The sequence below is a fragment of the Enoplosus armatus genome, chromosome 3 (genome assembly GCF_043641665.1).
Source record: "Enoplosus armatus isolate fEnoArm2 chromosome 3, fEnoArm2.hap1, whole genome shotgun sequence".
Lineage (NCBI taxonomy): Eukaryota > Metazoa > Chordata > Actinopteri > Centrarchiformes > Enoplosidae > Enoplosus > Enoplosus armatus.
Genome location: NC_092182.1, coordinates 20,408,546 through 20,431,497, shown reverse-complemented (window position 1 = coordinate 20,431,497; position 22,952 = coordinate 20,408,546). Strand labels below are relative to the sequence as shown.

The following is a 22,952-nucleotide window of genomic DNA, read 5'->3' as shown; positions in this document are numbered from 1 at the left end:
GAGTGAGCCCTTTTACACTACACATAGTCATTTGACCTGCTGTTAATATAAAGCATTGACTCGTGCAGCTTTAACAGAACATAACCTCCACGCATAAAAAACATCTACCGACAGGCTGACTGTGTCAATTGGCAAAGAGGTACAAATGTGACAAATAGTCAAATTTCATCTTGTCAAGTATCCAAAAAATAATAAAACGTGTGTAAATTGGGAATCCATGGAGACAGAATATCCTCTAATCCTGCTTACTAAACATAAAACATCAAAAGCTGAGAGCGCCTCGAGAAATGCTCTGTATTTACGCTGCGGCACACACCACACCAATCCCAGAGCTCTCCAGTTAAGTTGCTCCATTTCCTGTGTGACAATAGCTAAATGGGTTCCTATTGAGGGCCAAGATGGGACACGGGGCAAGTGGCACGGCTCTACGCCGCCTGTGGAGGGGCCCGACTGACAGATGGTTTATTTCCATTTGCCGAGGATGCTGATAGGCTCTCTGGGCCGTGGCGAAATGGGAAATACTATTCATACAGGCATATCAGCCCCAGACACTCGCCTGACTGAGAGTTACGCAGACATGTCAACTAAGCTGTCGTCAAAGAGAAAGAAAGAGACAGACAGGGAGAGAGAGAGACACAGAGAGGTGTTGTGGCACCATGAGCTAAGTGGTCGGCCTAGCCAAAGGCGACACTACACTCAGGGGAACGCTGCATGACATTCATACCTAGAGACATAAATATTTGATTGTGAGATTAAACTTTACATCTATATGTCCACTTAGCTGGGCTGTGTTTAAGTGGTGGGCTGAAAGGCAATGATTGAATAAGATGGTATATAGAGTGGCTGCTGCTGAGGGAGAGGAAATTATGTAAACTGTTTAGAGATGCACCTGAAATATGAATGTAAGTGGTTTTAAGTATAGTTATTATTAAATGAACTGAAATAACACGAACCACACAGAACTATTTGTGTTGATGCATGTGTGCTACCGTTCCTATGACAAGACATACAGGTGTGTGTGTGTTAAAAGGCAGCCAATAATCACAGCGGCTTTTTGCCAATAACAGCAGTATCAATCACAATCCACAAGTTTACCTCTGCACGTCCTCGTCTGTGTCTGTTTGATCCCTAACAAAATACATCGTCGTCAAATGACACTATGACATGAAAGACTCCACAGCTGTAAAGACATCAAACGGCTGTATGGGCACTGTAGACTGTTCAAACTAATTGGACCATTTAGTTGATAATAAGTAGTAATAAGAATCAGTTTGTTTTGCGTGTGTGTTTTATAGAATTAGCTGTCTACAGTTTGTTCTGGCAAAAAGGGGGGAAAAAGTGTCTTCCTACAATGAATGACTATTTTCCCAAACAGCTCCACTGATAACCCTGCCATTGAAAATGTTCAAATTACAGTGTTGCTCTTTGTGTCCCGGTCATAATGGCCCTAATCCAGTAATGTCCTTGAACATTTATCTGTCACTTCAAGCAATGTGTGAAGGGGAAACAGGATAAAGGGGCATGTTATTAACTAACACAACAGTTTATTTGACTACAATTGTTTGTTTATTGTCACATTTATGATAGATAGATTATTTATGAAATCTGAATTTAATATTTTGGCTCGACATAAAGAAGATATTGGTTTCTCATGAAGAAGCAGGACTCAAATCACCCCGTGGATGTTTAAAATGAAGTCAAAAACAACACAAGCGAGGCTGATGATGGAAGTGCTTCTGAAGCTCCCCACTGTTCTCTACATTACAGGCCTTGGAAGTAAGACATTTCATTATGCTTCCACCCACACACACACACACACACCCCCCAAACCACTGCCAAATCATTTCCACTAAAAAAAAAACTTAATATCCTCTAATGACGCTATGGGTACCCTAACGGCCAGGAACTAACAGGAAAGCTGGAAAGACAGAGAAAGCGAAAACTTCATCACCAGTTCTGGCCATTTCATCGTTAAAGCCAAAATTACAAACGCACCATTGGGCTTTAATGTGGTCAATCAGGCAAATGGGGAGATTTATAATCAGTGTCGGCCTTTATAAGACGGTGGCATCTGGACAGCAGGTTGTAGCGATGAATGAGAGGCACTGGGCCCGTAACATATCACTTTCCATCAGTGGAAACACCCCTATCAATTTTGATTACTGTGGTTAAGAGACAGTAAGGTAAAACCGATCAATCACAGTCTATAGTCTATACAGTAGTCTTTATAATGGTTGAGGCACATGCAAAACTATTGTCATTATTCTGCATTTTTCATCCCCGAACCCTGTTATGTAAAACATAGTGATTTTGCCCCATCAAGTGAATCATGTCCTGGTTTCACAACACAGTAACATACAGTTCACAGCTGACTACAACTGACTACTCTAATAACTCTAGTAACTCTACTATAACATCCTATATCACGGTATATATGTAATTTAATATCACAATTTTATTTGAATTTGCCTTTTAGTTTTCCTGCCTTTCCATGTGTTGCCACTGCTTTAAAGAGCTTCCTCATTGCTTTAACTTGTTCACCACACTGTATCAGTAATTAATCAGTGGTAACACCTTTTCATCATCTAAGCTGCATCATTTGCATGCTCTGAACTTCAATCTGTGCATTGAAGTTCTTATGCAAAAGCATGATGTTGGTGCAGTGCCCATCTGCCTCATTAGCAATTCCAGTCCATCCCAAACATTATGCCCTCCGTAAGTGTGTGAGTGTAGAGAGAGTCCACTGGTGAACTGCTGGCCAGAATTACTTCACTGGCTATGAAGCAGCCTGTGAGGGATTGATCCCCCTCCATGACCGTCCCCCATCCTCCTCCGCTGCCCAAAATAAAAGACTGTGTGTTTGATTTTCATCCAAGGCGGCCAGGCGCTGTTTGTTGGTTCTACAGAAACCTCCACCGCTGGCCTCGCAGTCACCTTGCAGTCCCTCTGCCCACTCATAACCACCAATTAAGCCGCTTTTTAGTTTAAAGACGAAGCAATCTCACAATGCCACGCTGTACAACAGAGGATCCTCCCCCACACACACACACACACACACACACACTGGGGTTTCCACAGCTGAAGCTATACGTCCACATCGCCCCACCCCTCACACATAATGAGTCTCTACACCACTGCTGGCTGGATTCAACACCAGCAGTTGTCGTCTTATTTATTTTGGCAATATTAGCATGCACACACACATTAAAAAGAGATCACAGACACACACATATGTAGAGAGGCACACTATACACACACACACACACACATGCTCAGGACCAAGTGTACACGTGATGGCAAGCGCATGCTGTATAACAACTGCTCTTAAGATGAAAGGAAGAAAAAAAACAATTCAGATGGCTGGTGGTTACCTAGGCAATTAAGGATGGAGCTGAAGGATTGTTTAAACTTCCTCAGAGACGGAGAGAAAGCCGTGACGCAGAAGTTACGTGTGAGCTCAAGAAGAGAGAAACGTGACTTCTCTCTCTTCGCTTTATGAAATGCAAATGATTTATACGCCAGGGAAATTCCCCAACTTAAATACTGTGTATTAAATACAAAAGTGAACCTACCACAGCAGCGATTTCCTCGCAGAAACCAATGAATGGCAGGACAGAAACAGCATGTGCTGTATTTTGTTTGTCATGTTTAACCTCAGTGTAAAGGGGGTTCATATTTAGCAAATATATGGAACATTTCCAACAGCCCAGACTGTAACCATGGCAATCCACATCACCTACTTGGTCATTTTTCTCTCCTGAGCCAAAGCAAAACAGCTTGCTAAAATGGGATGAAGCCAGGCTCTGACTTGCACACACACACTTAGAAATGTAGTAACAGGGGTTCTTTGTCTCTTGACACAAAATAAAAGCCAGACCAGAAGTCTTCAGGTACAAAGTTGATGTAGGGACTGATTGTTGTGCCACTGGGCTGAGTGGGTATCGTGGTTCTGAGGCCAGTCTCAACCACACACCAGCTAAATCACCGCAAATAGGTGTATGAGTGAGAGCAAATCAATACCTGGCTTTTCATTATGGTTCCATCTCCTGGCACAGGCCGGTTCACAGTAATGTCAGATAGGGAGGAAATTGAGAGACTCATCAAGGACTTTGGTCACTTCAATAAAGGAGCTGGGGAGTGAGGAGCGTGTGCCGTCAGCTCCGCGGGAATCGTTTTGATTTACTTTATCTGCCGCGTGCAGATTCACACACAGTGCTGCACCTGAACCAAATGGATTCCCTTTGATGAGAAAGCTACAAACATTCAGGAGAAGCTGCCATCTTTAAGGCCTTTAAAGGGAAAATTCCTCCTGCAGATAAAGTGTTAAATTATCAGTTTATAATACTGTAATGTATGTGATGCATTCAAGAGTTGTTTTGATGCTGTAATCTTCTTTTCTGTTGCATCCACTTTACCTCTTCATCTCAACCTCTTCCTTCGTTTCCCAGCATGCCGTTTGATAATCCCAGCTGAGCATATCTAAACATATTGCTTTCGTTAAGTATAGCTGGAGAGAGCAACAGCGATAAGCAGTTGTCCCACTCAAGGGAGAAGTTCATGTCTCTCAAAGTCAAACATGTATTTCTGCCTCCTCTTTCACTGATTTCTAACTGTTCAAATATTAAAAGTCTAAAAACTGCTGACCTTGAAAAAAAGGGCCTTTGACTCAGCATGACTCCCGCAATAAAATTACTAACAACATTTATCCACTAAAATGATGAAACACATCACCAACAAGCAAAATAGTTTAAAAAAACTACATGGTAACTGCCAATAAACATCCCAGGCTTAAAGATGTGATGTCATTGATGTTGATATTGGGGAAGGTTGTCAGTTGTAGATACAGTACTTGCTGCCATGCTGTATTAGCAATAATACGTTGTAGGGTGTCCTGATAAATAATGAAGATGGACTACAATTAATTACTAGAAAGTTAATTGTTCTTTAAATGATTTCAAATATATTGGTGGTGCGAGGAGATCATTTCAGTCTTTATTTCTAAACGGCTATTGTCGTAGATTATATAAATACCTCTACAAGTACATGTGGCCCTAGAAGGTTGTAAACCTACTGAAGCAGAACTCTATTGAATCTGGTCAGGTAGTAAAGTGGCTTGCTGTTAAACACGTCAGACAATATCTGTGCAGCTTCATGTTTTATTAAAATAGCATTGCTGTTTTGATGATATGCCACCTTTTTCTACTTTGAGATCGTAGTTAGGTTGTGTTGTTGTCCTTCAGTGTTTTTTAATTGCTAACAAATGCTTTTTAACCAGATTTTACCAACATAATACAATTTGCTTATTCCTGCTTGCATCTTCCTCTCTATAAAAGGATATTACATACTCTACAGTACATGATTTCTCTGTGATTATTTATTGCTTCTTTAATAATATTTTCATCTTTCATATATCATATGTAAATGCCTCATTATTTTCCCCACTCACAATCTGCCTTAATGAAAAAACTGTCTTACTTAATTCTCTATCTATTTAAATCATTGACTTGTGTAGTTGTATTCATACCATTTTCAGTACATTTTTCTGAACGTGGTGAGAGAGAAGACGGAGGTTCCTGTATTCAGCTTGGTTGAGCTTCTTTTGACATGATTCATCCCTTTCCTTCACTTCCTCTGACCTCCTCTTCCCCTCCATAAACCCGGCCATCTATTTCTCTCTGAGATCATCCATCCATTTGAAATCTTTTACCTCAGAAACCCTCGGCGCCTCTGTTTTCCTACCACTGTTTTTTTGCTGCCGTGCAGGGATTCGTGCTGCTTTAATGTCACAATTAAATTCATTCAGAGAATGAAGTTGTGTAATCAACGTATTTATGTGTTCCAAATGAAAGGCAGTGATTTCTCTTTTGTCTTTGAGTCTCAAACCAAATACAATATAAATATAAATATTAGGAAAGGAAAACTTGTAGTAAAGCAGAACATGTACAAGGTGACTAATGGTGGTCTAAACATGTGTGTGCGTGTGTGTGTGTGTGTGTGTGTGTGTGTGTGTGTGTGTGTGTGCGCCCTATTTGTACATGCTTTTGTGTGAGCTTTTCATCAGAACAGTATGAGTCAACAGCAAGCTTTGGGGAAGCGCAGCCCTTCACTGCTGATTATACTCTCCTGCTTATTAATTGACAAACCAATGAATGAATACCCATCCATTATATCTGGACACCCACTACGGATGGTAACCATACTCTAATTTGCAAGAAAACCAATTCATCTGCCCCTTCGTTACGTAAGCCACTGTATCCATGTTTCATTAATACCTACATTTATTAAATTCAATTAAGTGACACATAATTACAATCTATATTTGGACTTCAGGTGGGTAGTACACCGAAATACACTGAAAATAGCACTGAATCATACGCAGGTGGTTTTTGTGGGCGTATTATGGGGTGAGAGATAAAGGCAAGACTAAGTTAATACAGGCAAAACTGTAACTTACTTCTATGCTAATTTGGTTAAAAGTCTTTTTCCACAATATGTAGTTTCTCCTTCTCAAACACGCTGGTGTGTCTAATGATCAATGAAGTGTACAGCATTGTCCTGCTACGCAGTTAACCTGGTTGACATGGCGATAAAGTATTGAACTTGACCCATACAGTTCTATACTGCAGGCTCCAACAGGCCTATGTGTCTGTCTACTCATGTGTGGATGATACACTTTAGTGCTAAGCTACTGAAAATGCATTTTTTTTGTGTGTGCAGCCAGAGAGCTACCTTTTCAAGTAACAAGTGCCTGTGGTTCTGTATTAGCCAGCAATCTCTCTCACTTACAGTGCATTTCTGCTCTCTCTCTCTCTCCATTCACAGTAGATAAGTCGCAGAGCGGGTAGACAGAGAATAATGACGTTGAGCATACACAACAACTGCCTCCCTGGGAGAGGGCCCCAGGGAGCATTTTGCAGTATTATGCAGTCAGCCATAACTAAAACATCATTACAACCACAGCCCTGACCAGGAGTACGGACTGGCTGGAGAGAGGGGATGAGTGGATGGATGGATGGATGGATGGATGGATGGATGGGTGCTGCAACTAATGATTATTTTCTTTATCAAATAATCTGCTGGCTATTTTCTAGATTAATCTGTAAAATGGTTTGGTCTTTTAATTGTCAGAAAACAGTGAAAAATTATCATTTCCCACAGCCCACAAAACAAAGACTTTTGGCTTTTTTTATTTCTTTTTTGTCAGCAGTTCAGTATTAAACATTGGAGGGAGTCACTGAAGACAGAAGGAGCAGCCACAGTGAGCTGTTAGAGCAAGAGCTGCAGGTGACAGGTTGAACACATTCAACTCCTCAGCAAGACGACGGACTTTACTGCTCTGCTGTTTGAAAACTACTTGCATCGTGTGCAGCATCAAATGAAATCAGGTTGCAATTATTATTGACTGACTTCTTTATTAAAAACAAGTTGAGTTTGTTTGGCTCCACTGTGAACAGATACACCAGTAGCTTGCTGTAATAGTAACCAGCCCTTGCTGTTACCACAGTAACCAGTCCCTCACTTATGTTGGTGGATATTGTATTTAGTACCATTTATTTTAGGTTTTTCATGCTTCATTTGTACATAGTAGATTGTACTATGTACTAGTGTATTTTTCAAAGTTACTTATCTATACTATGCTTTTGTTCTTGTACTTATACTGCTGTGACACTTCACTTTCCCTGCATGGGATCAATAAAATGTATCTTATCTAACAGAGGCAATAATGTTTGAAATGTTTTCTAAATAAGCCTCCAGAGTGTGATCTGTCTGGAGTGAGCCGCATATCAGCTGACCTGCTGAGCCGAAGACTGTCCAGGCAGAACTCATGAGCAATATTCAATTATGCACACGTTACAAAAACTACTCACTCATTAAACTGGAGCGAATAAACTGAACTGACACATTAATGAGCGACTGAATACATAAATGAAAAACTGCAGACACTAACAAACCTTTGGAGAAGTAGCATGAAATTACTTTTGCTTGCTAACAAGAACCCAGGCAGCTGAACACTAACAGCTCCTCTTAATGCTGCACCATAAACAACGAGTGCTCTGACTGTCCGAGCAAACATTGTTTACACTGTAGCTTTACACGATTCGGCAGATGAAGTATATTTGTTACAATATGAATATGTGTAAAATGGTACAATCCACATTCAAACACTAGAAAGGGAGAAATAAACCACAACTCTCTCGTCTCAATGTGGAAAAAGAAAACTGATTCCAGAGCATCATTCTACACCTGCCGAGGAAATCAACAACTCTTCAACCCCCTCCTCCTTTAGGTATCCATCCACCCTGCATCACTACATCTTTCAGACAGTAACAGCTTCCCCTCTTGTGCTTAAAAAACAAGACATGCTCTGCCATTAAACCCTTTCTGTGCTGCAAATGGATCACTAAAACTTCACCTTCCCTTCAACTCTTCTTGATTGCATCCAACCTCCTCGCACCGCTGACACTTCACCTCTCCACTGCTCCACAGAGAAAAATCTGCAGATAATCAACAATATGGTGGGAGAGCAACACGACGACTTATGAATATGTAAATCTGGCTCATCATGCATCCACTTCTCTTTTAGCTTCCTTACAACCTTTTTTTTTTAATTTGCCTGAGAATCAAGCCTTTCATCTGTGCATGTTTAGGAAAAAGTGTGCACACCCCTACAAACACACACCTCCACCCTAATGCTGTAACTCGCCGTGTTGTCCTCTCCCGGGCTGTAACCCAGCCGTGTAATGAAGGCTATAAATCAGCACCTTGGACAGCGCTAGGCAGCCCTGAGCTCCTGGATATAAGAACTACTGGAGTCAGGCGAGAGAGAGGGGGGAGGAGTCGCTTTCAGCACCGGGGGAGAGCGGACAGCGACAGCCTCTGACATTCCTACTGTAAAGAGGCGAAAAGCCCTCCCTATCTGGATCTGCCCTGCATAGTACTGATGACTAAACAGAGTTATTCAGGTTGTTGCACAGCTAGCTTAGCAGAGCTGTGATTCAGATGAAAGGGATGGGGGGGGGTGGGGGGTGTGAATGAGGTCCTATCCTGAGAGATGCTGCTACTGCAGAGTGACAAAAAGAGAGAGAGAGGGAGAGTGTGACACAGGGGGAGAAACAGAGAGAGACTGAGAGATGTGTTGGGAGGAGGTGGCGGTGGCGGGCACCTCTGAGGGTCCCAGCAAGGCTCTGTGCACATTACATGCATAGCTTATATCTACGCATTAACCCGGAACAGATAAAAAGGGACAGCCTGACAAATGAAACAGGCTGACATCTATATATAGCAGGAGAGGCGATGAGCTACAACACACACACACACACACACACACACACTTCTCAGCACATTAGCATGTGCTCAGTATGAGAATGCGTGCCAACTTTAAAACTCCATTCTGCACACACATGGACGCACACACACACACACACACACACACACACACACACACACAAATCAGACAGTGAAAGCTAAAAGGTGGAAGCACGCACAGAGACAGCAACCCTCAAGTAATCATATTAGCTTAACACTTCTGCCGCGCTGTGATGTGGCTTTATGTCACGCTTGGTAACCTGCCCTTGATGCTTCCAATTCGTCGCACTTATAAACGGGGTCATGCTTCAACCCGGCCGCCAACCTCTTACAACTGCTGTCCGTGCTCTTAGCGCACCATTGTAATCCCCCCCCTCACAAAAAAAAAGAGTTGCCCGCATTAAGTTAAATATTCATGTTCCCAGCGCTGGTCTATTTTTATCATTAAGCCCTCACAGGTAAGAGAAGCAGCATAGTGACTGTTCTCTCATCCGCAACCTGTCTCTCCAGTGCATCCCTGAGAGTCCACGACTGACAACAACAGGGAGATTTGTGCATGGCGCAGAATGGGAGACATGAAAGAGTGAGAAAAAAGCTGAGACAAATGTAGAGAGCAAAGGAGGGGGGGGGGGGGGGGGGGGGGGGGCAGTGAGGGAGAGAGCTGGGCCTTGAGAGAGAGAGAGATGTGTGCAGAGCTACAACAATCCTTAACATATAGCAGAGAGGGAAAAGAAATGCTGCCGGTTTGCAGCTTCTGCACGGGCTGCTGCAGAATTATCCTCAGTGCAAATAAGCCGATGAGTAAGAAAATGGTTACTAGGGACTTTAACAGCATTCATGACTTCATGACACTGTTCCGTGTTCGTCGCTAGCACTTAGAAGAATAGGTTAAATTTCTGCCTGGGCCTGAGAAGGTATGCGCTCTCTGGTGAACAGCCGGTACAAGAGCACTCACAACACAGCTCTGCACACACCAGCAGCCTACAGGTTTCTCTCCAGAAAGCCTGCAGAGACTGAGGACTCGGCTGAGCGACGGGGATTGGATGGAGGGCTGATTTTGACAGCTGGGGGCGATGGGATTAGTAGCAATGGTGGCTTGGTATCTGTAATTGTGAGTGGCTGTGTGTGTATGTGTGTTAGTGTGTGTTTGTGTGAGTGTACACATGCCCATACCGCGTGTCCACAGAGTAGTGCCATATGTGGTGGGAGCATTTACGTTGCCATGAAGAGTGAATGAACCGATGGACGGCTGCACCAGAAAATGCTCCGTACTTTACGTGCATGTATGTTTGACTATATGTGTATTTGTGTGTGTGTGTGTGTGTGTGTGTGTGTGTGTGTGTGTGTATTAGTGCAAGTGTGTGCGTGTGATGGACAAAGCTGTAATGCCCTTACACTCACCATCCATCGTATGGAGTGAGCCCATTACTATTCCTGTCACAACAGCCTTGCAGTAAGAGCAGCAGCAGAGGAGGCAAGCAGGCCGACCACCGTACAATGCTGTAACACTCACATATACACATACACACACGCACACACACTTCCTCTTCCAGTGACCGCTTACTCCCATCAGGTTGCGCGTGTAAACCTAAATTGTGCATGTTGTGTGTTTTTGCAAGGTATTTATATTTTTACTTTCCCTTTATGTGTTTCATCTGCGTGGGCAGATGTACAGTATCTGTGTGTGTTGCATTGCCATGTGAATGTCCCTGTTTATGCATATCTGCTCGTGTGTATGTGACTGCATGACACATCCCATCACTCACCCTGGCTTTGCGCTCCCCCGTCCCCCTCCTCTGTGTCGGTCAGGTTGTTAAGCATCCCGGCTCTTCTACGGCACTCTTCTTCTGCTGCGGAGCGATGTCACCGATCGAGCTCTCGGCGGCTCTCCCTGCGCTCCACCCACTGTTATACAGCCACAGAAATCGCAGGGGGAAGCAGCGTAGAAAATATGCCAGCCGGATCCTCCTCGCTCCTCTTCGCTCCTCGCTGCCCGTAGGATGCACGAAGAGAAGCAGCAGAAGAGAGAGAAGGATTTTTTTTTCTCCCTTTGTAGATCCTCCTCTTGACGTCTCTTCTCCGCTGGCTTGTAAGCGTGACTCTCTCTCTCTCTCTCTCTCTCTCTTTCTGTTGCTCTCTCTCTCTCTCTCTCCAGGAGGAGGAGGAGGAGGAGGAGGGAAGAGGGAAGCTGCAGGAGTTTGGTAGATGATGGAACGCCTCAAAGCTGCACACTTGCTCTCTCCCTCATTCCCTCTTTGCTTCTCTGTCTCTCTCTTTTTTTCTCGCTCCTGATCTCAATCTCTCCCACTCACAGATACAAAAAAAACACTCACTCTCCCTTGCTCAGATGATGTTGCTCAGTCACTGTAGCTGCCAAACTGATTGCATATTCAAGCAGTAGTGTGATTTCTTCTATATATATTTTTCCCCTCCCTCCATGCCTCTCTCTTCTCATCGTGGCTGTCACACAGAGAGGTGATTGGGGAAGTGGAATTGATGCTGTTAGAAGAGTGAGCAGGCGGTAGCCTCACTGCTCTGATGTTTTCTGTCCACAGAGGTGCATTATACATCGGCTTTTCCTCCTGTCGGCTTTGTAATAAGCCGCCGCGCTCACTCGCTACTTTAATGCCAGATGCAAATAGAGCCTGTGTTTCCTTCAAGGGATGAACAAGCCCTATCAACATCATCTGTATGCATTTATGACAAACACGGAGAGCCATGTACATGATGCACACACACATGGAAAAACACACTGTAACAGCAATAGGGTGCATCAGGTTTTCTGTATGCACAAATGCATACACACACCTGCCTCTCTGCTCTCTGTGAACATGCGGCTAACAAAACAGAGGATGGTTCTTAATCTTTTATATTTTTTCTTTTACTCCACCCTTTACAGTGTAGAAATGTTTGGTTCCAACTGAGAGGACATGTATGCCGTCAGCACAGCACTGAAGCCTCACTGTCAATTAGACCGGTCTCATTTTGATCCATGCAGATTCATTTTGATCTGGTACACTGTGTACCGTGTGCAAAAAGCGTGTGTAGTACGAAGACACTCTGCGTGTGTGTTTCTATGTGTGGCACAGCGGTTGTGATCCCACACCAGAGATATGAAAGCAATTAATCTTGGTTTTAGTCATGGTAGCGCTGATGCACAGAATAGATTTCAACAAAAAGAGAAGGAGAGAAGATATAACTGCATGCTCGGCTCCAGTGAATAAATTTATTACCAGTGTCTCAAACAAAACTGGTTTTGTCAAGGTACAATTACGTTGACAAAGAACCAATACCTTGAAGCTTGGCAATAAATTTCTTCACTGAGCTGTGTGTACAGATTCATTTCTTTCTCTTGGTTCATTAGTACTCACACCACAGCCAGCAGTTTGTTTGTAATAACAAAAGACACACACAAATTACATTATACTGTAATATCCATGAGGGGAGAGCCTTCGCATTTACAGAGTTGAAACATTCAGTCGGTTCAGCTGTGTCCTGAATGCTCATCATTGCTTAATGTAGATTATACTATGTGAAGTTTGAAGCAAGCTATCTATTTGGTTAACCATGACATGGTTAACTGGCTACACAGGACGACAGAGATTTTTCTTGTTTTCTAAATGATGTGGAGTTAAACAGGAAAACAGCAAGTGTACGTCATTAACAATACTACATGAATGTGCCTCACACACTGAACTCTGATGTTACTGTAGCCTCGGTCTGCTTTCAAACACGAGATGATGATTATGTAGATGTAGTACTGATCAATACTAGACATCTACTGTAAATGAGAGTCCTGCCCTGCAACAGTCACTGTGGGCAGGACATTTACTCCACAATGACTGGTCGTTACTGCTGTCGTTTGGATGGATGGAAGCTAGTGGACTAGTAAATGGTTAACTTAATTTTGTGCAGCGGATACCAAGCGTCTGTTAAGCTGCATGAAGGACAACAACCCAGTGTAACGTCTACTCAGCTGTTTAGACGTTTAGCTATTTCTTGATGTCATATCTAGTTTTAGGTATTTTATATAAAAGGTCAATCTCAGGTTGAGCACTGCAAACTAGCTCAGGCTATAAATGCTGTGGTCCATGCTACATAAAATAATAAACATTAAATAGAAATGGGACGCTAGGGTGAAATAGATTTGCACCATCATGTTTCCATAAAATTAAATTTTGTCGCCCTTTTGGACCGTAACTATTTCCACTAGTGGTACTGGAGGTCCCACTAATATTTTAGTTGCTAACATGGTTGGCTAATGTGACAAACAATGCCAACATTTAGGTCTGAAAAGTAGTGCTAATACACACACGTGTGACATATATGACTGTCTGCAACACATATCCAACACACCCTTTTAAATCAGGTGATCTAGTCAAGCTCCCAATGCTCAGCCCACCACCTGTAGACTCAAATTTCCCCAAAGACAGGTGGAGTGAGGTTATTGTCCCCCTCTGAGCAGGTTTAAATGTCACAGCCTGGACACCGAACATTAACTCACACATTGATATAACCGTTCCATGCGAGCTGGCTGAATGAAATGAAAGCTTATTTTGCACACAACCAAACCAGCTGACGTTAGCTAACACACTGCCAAATCTCAGCAATATTTTGATTAAGAGGGAAACAAGGCAGGCAAGGAGCCAACTGTAAGTTTGAGTAATTTGTTGTTTTACATTGTTGAGCAATGTAACGTCTTGTTGGACAAAACTGACCTTGAAATGGGGCTCCTTGAGAAAATGCAAATTCATGCACTATGTTTAGAAATCAACAGCTCAAAACCACCCATGTATGCCACCCATGTAACTCAATACCTTCTCTACTGACTCACATATGGTGCCATCAAGTAATCTCAGTATGAATTATTTACGTATTAGAGTGTTCTATAAAACGTCTATTACATGATCAGTTGTTGAAATGGTCCCTGGCCCTAAAAACTTCACACAGAATCAGAAAATTTCAGTTTCTCGGTTGTCTGTATTACTTTACTGGGGTAGTCATGTCTTGTTTACAGTCAGCACACAATAGATAGTTTGGAGAGGGAAGGACATCTTCTGTAGAATGAAGAGGGAGAGGACAGGGAGAAGGTGGTTGATACATCACCTAGATGTAGAACAAAGGACAGGTGAGAGAGAGCATGTACTTGTCAGGCAGATGATGGCAAAGAAATGTGTTTACTTCAGGATATCTGCGAACCACAAGGAGGAAGTGGTCTATTGCATTCATCTGCCAGTCACCACCACATTTACACCAGTCTGCTGGATGTTTAAAAAGGACTTTCACCCAATACAATACAATTACAGCATCTGCAAGATTACAAAATGGAGCAGGTGTTGGAACTCAAAATTTGTTTATTTGACATCAAAACTGTTGTTTTTGCACCATTTATATCCAAAGATATGTTGGATGACAAGAATTGATTGTGCTTCAAGGCAACGAGAAGTAGGAATGTACGAGGAAGACGGCAGACAAGCACTGAATGCACTGGAGCAGAGGGACCTGCTGGCACAGCAGCTGTTTCCCAATAAGAACAAACAGAAGGCTCAGTTACACTTTTCAAAAGGAAATCTATTGATAAGACTGGATGACGTTAAAACATATATATGAAAGTGGATGTTTCAGAGAAACGCAAAATAATATTAGATAAAAAGTTGTTATTCAGTGTATTTTAGTTTGAGGTAAAACTTTAAAATTCCTTTTTTTCCATCCAGGGATTTACTGAAAGCACAGATTCAATCAAGTAGATCTGAGGTGAACGTGGCTAACCTTTAAAGATCGCTTCAAATAAAATCAAATTGAACTTTATTATCCAAAGAAGGAAATTCATTGGTCTGTACAGAGCTGCAAGAACTCGTATACCAACGATTTCTGAAGACAAATTCTTACTCTGCTATTCACTTTTTTCTTATTTGGTTCAATTCAACCATCAGAAAGTTTAATTAATGCATTTCAAATTTACTGTGGGCACTATTCTGTGCATGTACTGCTGACTCACTCAGGCATCTGAAGGCTTTCTTATTTCTTAAGCAGCATGGCTTGCTGACAACTCAACAGTGTCTTGTCTACAAACAGGGCCCTGTTATTGGATTAGCCCAAACCCTTACAACAATCAGACACTGCCAAATGCAACCCTTCAGCTACAGTATGGGAGGTAGAGGCAGTGAAAACTACAATGATAGTAGATGCATGTAATACTACAATGAAACTAAAATAGTGACCCTTCTTCTGAGTGCCTGTGTGTGTGAGAGACAGTGTAAAAATACATGCATTTGAGCGTCGGGGAATTGTCGTCAATAGGCAGAGATGTCGTTGCTAATGTGTAGCTACCAAAAGGTTGTAGGTTTTGCAGTTTGTTTGTTATAAAGAGACAGAAAGAGAGAGGAGAGAGAGCGAGAGAGTCGACTGGGGTATTGACAAATAAGAGGCTTTTATGACTAAATGCAGATGCATGAGTCACACATTTTCCTGAAGTTGTACTCGTTATCTGTGCCCGATTACATGCGTGTGAGCCGGCATTCATGTGTGAACGTACTTGCACTGGGAGCACATAGGAGCACTCCTACAAATTAATCACCTTTGAGAGAATAATTTTTAAACAGGGTTTCTTACAGACAGAAAGGATAAATTTACATTTTCAAGGGTTCGATTGAAGGCTCATCTAAATGTCATGAACTTAGAGCTGGATTGGGACACTCTTTGTTGAGTAATGTTTTACTAAATAGAGCCATGCTAAGGTCATATTGACCTGGTCCACTCTACTCAAGAGCCTGCTAATGAAGGAGAGAAACGCACACCCTCCAAATACTTTTAATGATGACAGGCCATGGTCAAAAGAAATTCAATTATGTTTCGGAGCAGGGCTCGCTGACCTCTTGTGACCTTGTGTCATCAAAAGGAGAGGGAGGTGAAATAGAGGGTGCTGGCCTTTAAGAGATACAAGGAGTAAATGAATGTGAGACGAGTCATAAAAGGAAGAGAACAGGAAAGATGACTCTCGAAGGACTTTTTGGCAAAAACTATAAGTTCTCTAATCGATTTATTAAAGCAATGAGAATGATTTAGTGTGTCATGGACTGTACTGTCTACTTAATGACACCATGTAATAAAGTACAGCACACAGCGAAGATAAATAAACACAGGATATGCTCGGATTCAGTTTGGATTTTATAGACACTGGTTCTGCTCATTGATTCTGGTTATTAGCAGATTCTGGTGCAGTTTATCAGTATGTTAATTAAGTAAGAAAATACATCAAAGGACTGTCTGTTGAATACCAAACCTTTGTATTTAAAGGAATACATTTTGGGACACATGCTTGTTCGCTTTCTCACAGAGAGTTAAACTGAGAAGATCGATATCACTCTCTAGCTTAGCTTAGCATAAAGGCTGGAAACAGCTAGCCTGGCTCTGTCCAAAACTCCTCTAAAGCTCACTGTTTAACATGTTATATCTTATTTGTACCAAAACCGAAGTGGAAAAAACGTCAAAAAATAGTCAAAATATTGCTCCGTTATGTGAGGCAGAGAGACTCATCCTTTGCATATGATGAACAATAAAGTTTTTATGATTCTTAATCTGATAGCATTATGTTATATCACACTTTTAAGTGGAGCTGGTCGACCTGATTGTTATCACTATACACACACAAGGATGCATACAATAAGTAAGCAGAAATTCATAGGTCCAAACTTTCAGGACTCAATTACTGGAATCAAAAACCATGTTTCTTAACAAATCCCCAGGTCTTATAAATTTGGAACCAGTTTCAGTTCAGAACCAGCTTTCAGTATCAGACTGCTACACATGATCTCACTGCACAACAGTGAGCCCCTCAGGGAGCTCCGTTTGTTATAGGACGAGATAAAGCGAGAGGACAACCACTTCCAACCTATAGTATCAGCAGCAGAGCCTCGTCTCCTCATGTGTTGCAGTGTCTTGGACTCCTGCCAGATCATTATGGTCTGTCTGAGCACCTCCAAACGTTGACAAGGGCATGCAGCATTTTACAGCATCCAGCAGCCAAAGGAACAAAAGCCCTGGACACGGAGTTAAAACTTCAACTGGACACAAAAGACAAAACTAAACAAGAAACGGAAAATTTTAGGAAGCTTAAAAAAGCGGTTCTTCACTACTCATCTCCAAGTGTGCGGCTAGAGGAGCGTCAAAAGTTTTAAAATGAAACAGCATCCGTAATATTCTCTCTGAATTCCCTCAGTGTCTCAAATCAAAAAATATTTGGAGTGAGAGAAGGCACTTACACTTAAATAATGCAATACACAGGCTTTCTTGATCTGTCAGAAATGTCACCCGGAAAAGGCTCAGTCAGCATTCACGTTAAGACACATCTGAGCCACCAAACTGATCCCAAAAATGACGACGTTCACAACAGGTTTGTTTGCTTCACACAAACACAGCACTGGGTAGACTTCATGCTATATGAGTAGAGTGTATAATTAATCGGCTCAAAATAACCCTCATAAGTCAAAGCTTTACTTGATGATGGCTGCAATAAATCTAATTGAAGCTGCATTGTGATAAATAATGCATTTTGGTTTTCTGTCTCAGCCATTTTGAGAATGAAATATGCAAACATTAAAATGACTTCCACAAACATAATGTGAGGCTGAGTGCTATTGCTGAGCCATAGTGAAACAATTTGAGAATGCAGTTTGTTAGCACAATACTTGAGCACTTCTGTTGATGAGTTCAGCTCGACTAGATTTCCCACGTGTCTTATTCACTCTCTCGACTGTAAATCTGATCAGGCTCTGCTCGAAAATATCCTCCTACGGCAAGCCTGAGGACAAACACAAACATACATGCATGTGCAAACACTTAAGGAAATTTTTTTTGAAATTGTGTTAGGATGGGCTCAAGAAAATGAATCCTGCCTTGGTCTCCTGGGGGGTAATTTGAAGTGGACTGTGGACGATAATGGATGTTATTCAGAAGAGTCTGGGTGGATTCCATCTACTGCTGTCCATCAGTTTACCTGGCGCTGCCAAATTGAATAACAAGTTTACACCCACTGTGTAAATTCTCTTTATTGAATCAACCCGCTTTTTTTAAAATTTGTCCTTCACAAACAAATCTAATCAGAGCTTTGTCCCTTGCGAAAGGCTGATATTGCAATATGAAAGAACACGACTGACCGTTGTTATCGAATGTGAGTGGGAAACATGAGAGGGACAAAGAAGGGCAGAAATCAATTCCGCAGATTGTGTAAAACTTTTGAAACCAGTCCTCGTTAGCCCCAGTTGATGGGCTGTTGTTACATAACTTAACAACATAATATATTATTCACCAGAGCAGAGAGTCTCCTACATGTGTACGGTGTCAGAGATTTGTTAAGAGTTGAAACCTGCAGGGCTGGCAGAACCTCTTGGCCCTCAGAGGGGCTGTCAAGTAATTAATCTGAAAATAGCCGGGGCAGTACTGAGAAACGAGCCCCCACATCTGACAAGGCTTTGATTGCGAGACAGGCATCTGAAGATGTGAGGGAGATTCTTGTAGCCTCGATAGGAAGAGCGAGGAGATCAAAGTGGTCTGGCGATGTTCCGACACCGCAGAGCCGGGCTTTTGTTTGCTCTAAACATGTTTTATCTGATGAGGCCTGCTGGACAATCTCAGAGCGTTGTCTTTCTAATCGCCTAATCCTTCCACAGCAGCCACTCTGACTCTCAGGGAAAAAAAAAAGCATACAGAGGTCATCGACTCTCTCTACATGCTGAGCGTGTTAAAGGTAGTGTACTGTATATGTATATGTGTAGACGTGTACATGCATATGCGTGGTGTAAACATAAACAAAAGATATGCAAAAGTTATTTACATTCAAGCATGCTCTGTGAATGCATACATTGATTTAGGGATTTTCTATTGATCTACCCCATTCCTTTAAACCAGATAACTGAATTTAATCCAAGAGACAGAAAAAGCAAAAGCAGCATGTTGACCATTTTAATTTAGTTGTACTTGTAATGCAAATTATATGAAAAAACATCAGGAAGCAAGATGCAAATAAACATAGGACCCTTAAATGTCTAGAGATTCATTGAAATGATATCTCCATGATAATCATGATAATTTACGTAGCATACGTTGCCCTATTGGAGGTTCTTAAAACACATGGTGTGGGTGTGTTTTTACCTTTTATTGTGATATACCGGGCAAAATTTTACTGGAGTATTGCGACTATATAGTATATGTGTGTAGTATTTTCATTGAATTTTTATCCTATTGTTTGAATGCCGCACAATAAAGTTTTGATGCAGTTTGGTGAAATGACCTCCCATATCAAAAGACTGACAACACTATGAGCATGAACACATAACATTTAGCAGCCTCAGACAAATCAATCAACCTGAGGCGCAGCCTGTAGACTGTTCACACCTCTCCTTTCACTTGAACTTTGGCTCATTTGGAGTTTTTATCCATTTCTAAAGTGGTTTCTTATGCATAAGAAATGATAATTAAAAGGGAAAGTCAACTGTTAGACTGTTGCAGAACATGAATAACCGGTTATATTTCTATATCAAACAGATATTGAATGAGTGACCAGGTTATAAATCTATAAAACAGTATATCCGTACATTTCAGAGAAATGAAACCGTATGACCATGGATGAGTTTCAGAACATTTAAACTATGCCACCGGCACGTATCATATCAGCAGTGTGTGGATGTATTACAATCATGAGTTAATAAATTATGTAAGCGAAGAAAGAGTCACTGGCTCAGGACCCAGATGGCCTGAGGGAAGAAACTCCTCCTCATCCTCTCTGTTTCGGCCTTGAGGCAGCAGTAGCGCCTCCCTGACTGCAGCGGAGAGAAGAGTCTGTTGTTGGGGTGATCGAGGTCTTATAATCCCATCAGCCCTCGTCCTGCACCTCCTGGTGTAAACGTCTTATAGGGCTGAGGGCTCAGATGGTGCGTTCAGCTTACCGCACCACCCTCTGCAGGGCCAGATAGTCCCTCTTAGTGCTGCTCCCAAACTAGGCAGTGATGCTGCCTGTCAGGATGCACCACTGTGCAGGTGAAGTAAGTCTTTGAGGGGCAGTCTGAAGTCCCTTAGGCGTCTGAGGTGGTGGAGACACTGATGGGCTTTCTTCACCAACGTGCTGGTGTGAGAGGACCATAAATCCTCTGTGATGCTGACACTGAGGCCACTAAGGATCCGTTGATCCTGAGGGGTTGATAATTTCTCTCCTGCTTCCTCCCAAAAGCAACTATCAGCTCCTAAGTCTGCATGTGAGGTTGTTCTCCTGGCAGCAGTTCTCCGGGTGAGTCCCTTCTTCTTGGTAGGCCTTCTCTTTGTTGTCAGAGACCAGGCCCTGATATAAATGATATCAGGTCTGCCAGATGAACTGAACTCTTTACTGTTATAAATATGCCTTTATTTGTGTGACTGTCATATTGCCCACAGACGTATTCATATACATCAAGCAGTTGTGCTGGACTTTAACCCGGCTCCTTTCTGAACAGTGAGCACAGCAACAGTCTGAATAGCGGATGAATGCAGACAGCTGTTTTTTCGTTACTCCACCCTGCACACATACCTGAAGACTCAGACAGTTAAGTTTGATGTCTGAATACTGATGTACCAATTCTGGTATTAACTCCTTCCAAGCTCCAACTTTGAACATGGTGCGGTATGTGTATGTGTTGCCACCTAAGCGCATTTGTGTAGATGACTATTCAAATTTAGGGAAGAGACAAACATGTCGCAATGTGTTCTCTTGCGATAATATACTGGAACCAAGTGTCACTGCTTTTTATTAAAACTGTGGATTATGGGTTTTACAGAGGAACTTTAAATACTTAGTAAGAGAGTCTTATGCAAATTTGTTTCCTCTCTTTAGTTATACAGATGTAACAGTAACTATAAATGATTGTCCTGCGTAATCCATTTATTATCCATTATCTTTAACCGCTTATCCTTAGAGGGTCGCGGGGGGGGGGGATCCCAGCTGACAGTGGCCGAGAGGCGGGGTACGCCAGTCAATCACAGGGCTGACACATGGACAGCCAATCACGCTCACAGTCACACCTTTAATTTAGAGTTGTCAGTTAACCTAACCTGCGTGTCTTTGGATTGTTTGGACACATTCGAACCCAGAACCCTCTTCTGCACCACGTGCCGCCCGTCTTGCATAATACAATCCATTAAACAAAAGTGCATGTATTGTAGAACTATTGAGTAGTCAACTATCATAGACAGGTGAAGTAGCTGTGGTACAGAAATGCCAAAGATATGTTTGAGGTCATTTATAAACAGTGTCACCATTACCTTGTTGCTTCAGCTGCAAAGTGTCCCACTCAGTACATATTTTGGTCATCTTTTTAAAAAGTAATGATTCCTTATGAAAAATGTTTGTGTTGAAGCAACAGGACAATAATAATCACATTCTATAAACTCTCAAATTATGGCATCATTGTTAACATGTGCAACACAGAGCATTGTGATAGTGTTGTATTGTTAGTTACTGTTGAAGATGTTGTAGCATATGCGTGCAGCTTATCTGTGTGTCTGTGTGTCAGTGTGTGTGTGTGTGTGTGTGTGTGTTTATGTGTGTGAAGGGAGACTCTGACATCTTCCCACATTAAAAAGGTGAACCTGACAGAACTATTGAGCTGTGGCGGCAGGCAGTCCACGCTGAAACCCCTGAAATGTTAGATAAAGACGTAGCGGGAAGAAAAGCAGCGGTGAGATGCACCTTGCACTGGAAAGAAAAAAGCACACAATAAGATGCACTGAGAGAGGAGAGATATGTTTCAAGTGCCTCTGGATTGAGTGTTACACTAGATGCAATGTATGAGCATATGTGTGTACAGCAGATGTGTGTGTGTGTGTGTGTGTGTGTAAGTGTGTGTGTGTGTGTGTGTGTGGATGACCATGCATTTACTGCCATCCATGCATCTCCATCTCCCTATACATCCACCAGCACTGCATTAATTCACCTTTTTTTTCCCTATTTATTCCATCTATGCCACTGAGGAGGAGGAGTAGGAGGAGGAGGAGGAGGAAGGAAGATATGACCCAGTTTTATTTCCTCCAAAGAAAACAGACGGAGCAACAGAGAGAGAAAAATGAAGTGAGAGAAGAAGAAGGAGCGGGGAGCTTCACCCTGAATGAGAACAGAAAGTAATGAGGGCTAATTTCCATACATGGCTCTACATTTTCTGGCCTACCTGCAATGATTACCACCCCGGTTTGGTCAAACCAGAATATCGAGGCAATCTCTTGTTTGAAAATTGTTTGCGTACAAGACTCATGGGACCAGACTACACAATATTTTTGTCTGTTAAGATGGCCACTGTGTCAGATTAAACATCATAAATTCTTATTCTTGCTGTGGCCAAGAGACATGACAGACTACACGTTGGTCCCCGACCAATCATGGCTTGCCATCTTTCAAGTCCTGCGTGATGTCATCGGGAAGGAGGTGCCGACTTCCCGGAACAAGAATGTAAACAAACAATGGCGTTTGCAGTGCTGTGTATGATACATTCTGTCTTGTATTTGGAAAAACCTGAAAAAAGTAAGAAAAAAAAACCCTGTGACCTTTCCTCTGTTTCACAGTTCCTCTGGGCGTAACATTCACTAGGGACAGAGGGGACAGAGGGGACATACCCCCCCACTTTTCC

At 42.3% G+C, this 22,952-nt stretch overlaps 1 protein-coding gene across 2 annotated transcripts in view; it reads right to left on the bottom strand.

The window, feature by feature from the left end:
* slc12a5a (solute carrier family 12 member 5a) overlaps positions 1-22,952 on the bottom strand; it is a 138,527-nt gene that overhangs the window by 77,505 nt on the left and 38,070 nt on the right. Inside the window, exon 2 of one of the 2 annotated variants that reach the window (XM_070903471.1) lies at positions 16,609-16,631. The exons of the other annotated variant lie outside the window; for it this stretch is intronic. Within the exon in view, the coding sequence (XP_070759572.1) occupies positions 16,609-16,631 (23 nt within the window). The remainder of the gene's footprint in view (positions 1-16,608; positions 16,632-22,952) is intronic. 2 annotated transcript variants of the gene reach the window in all.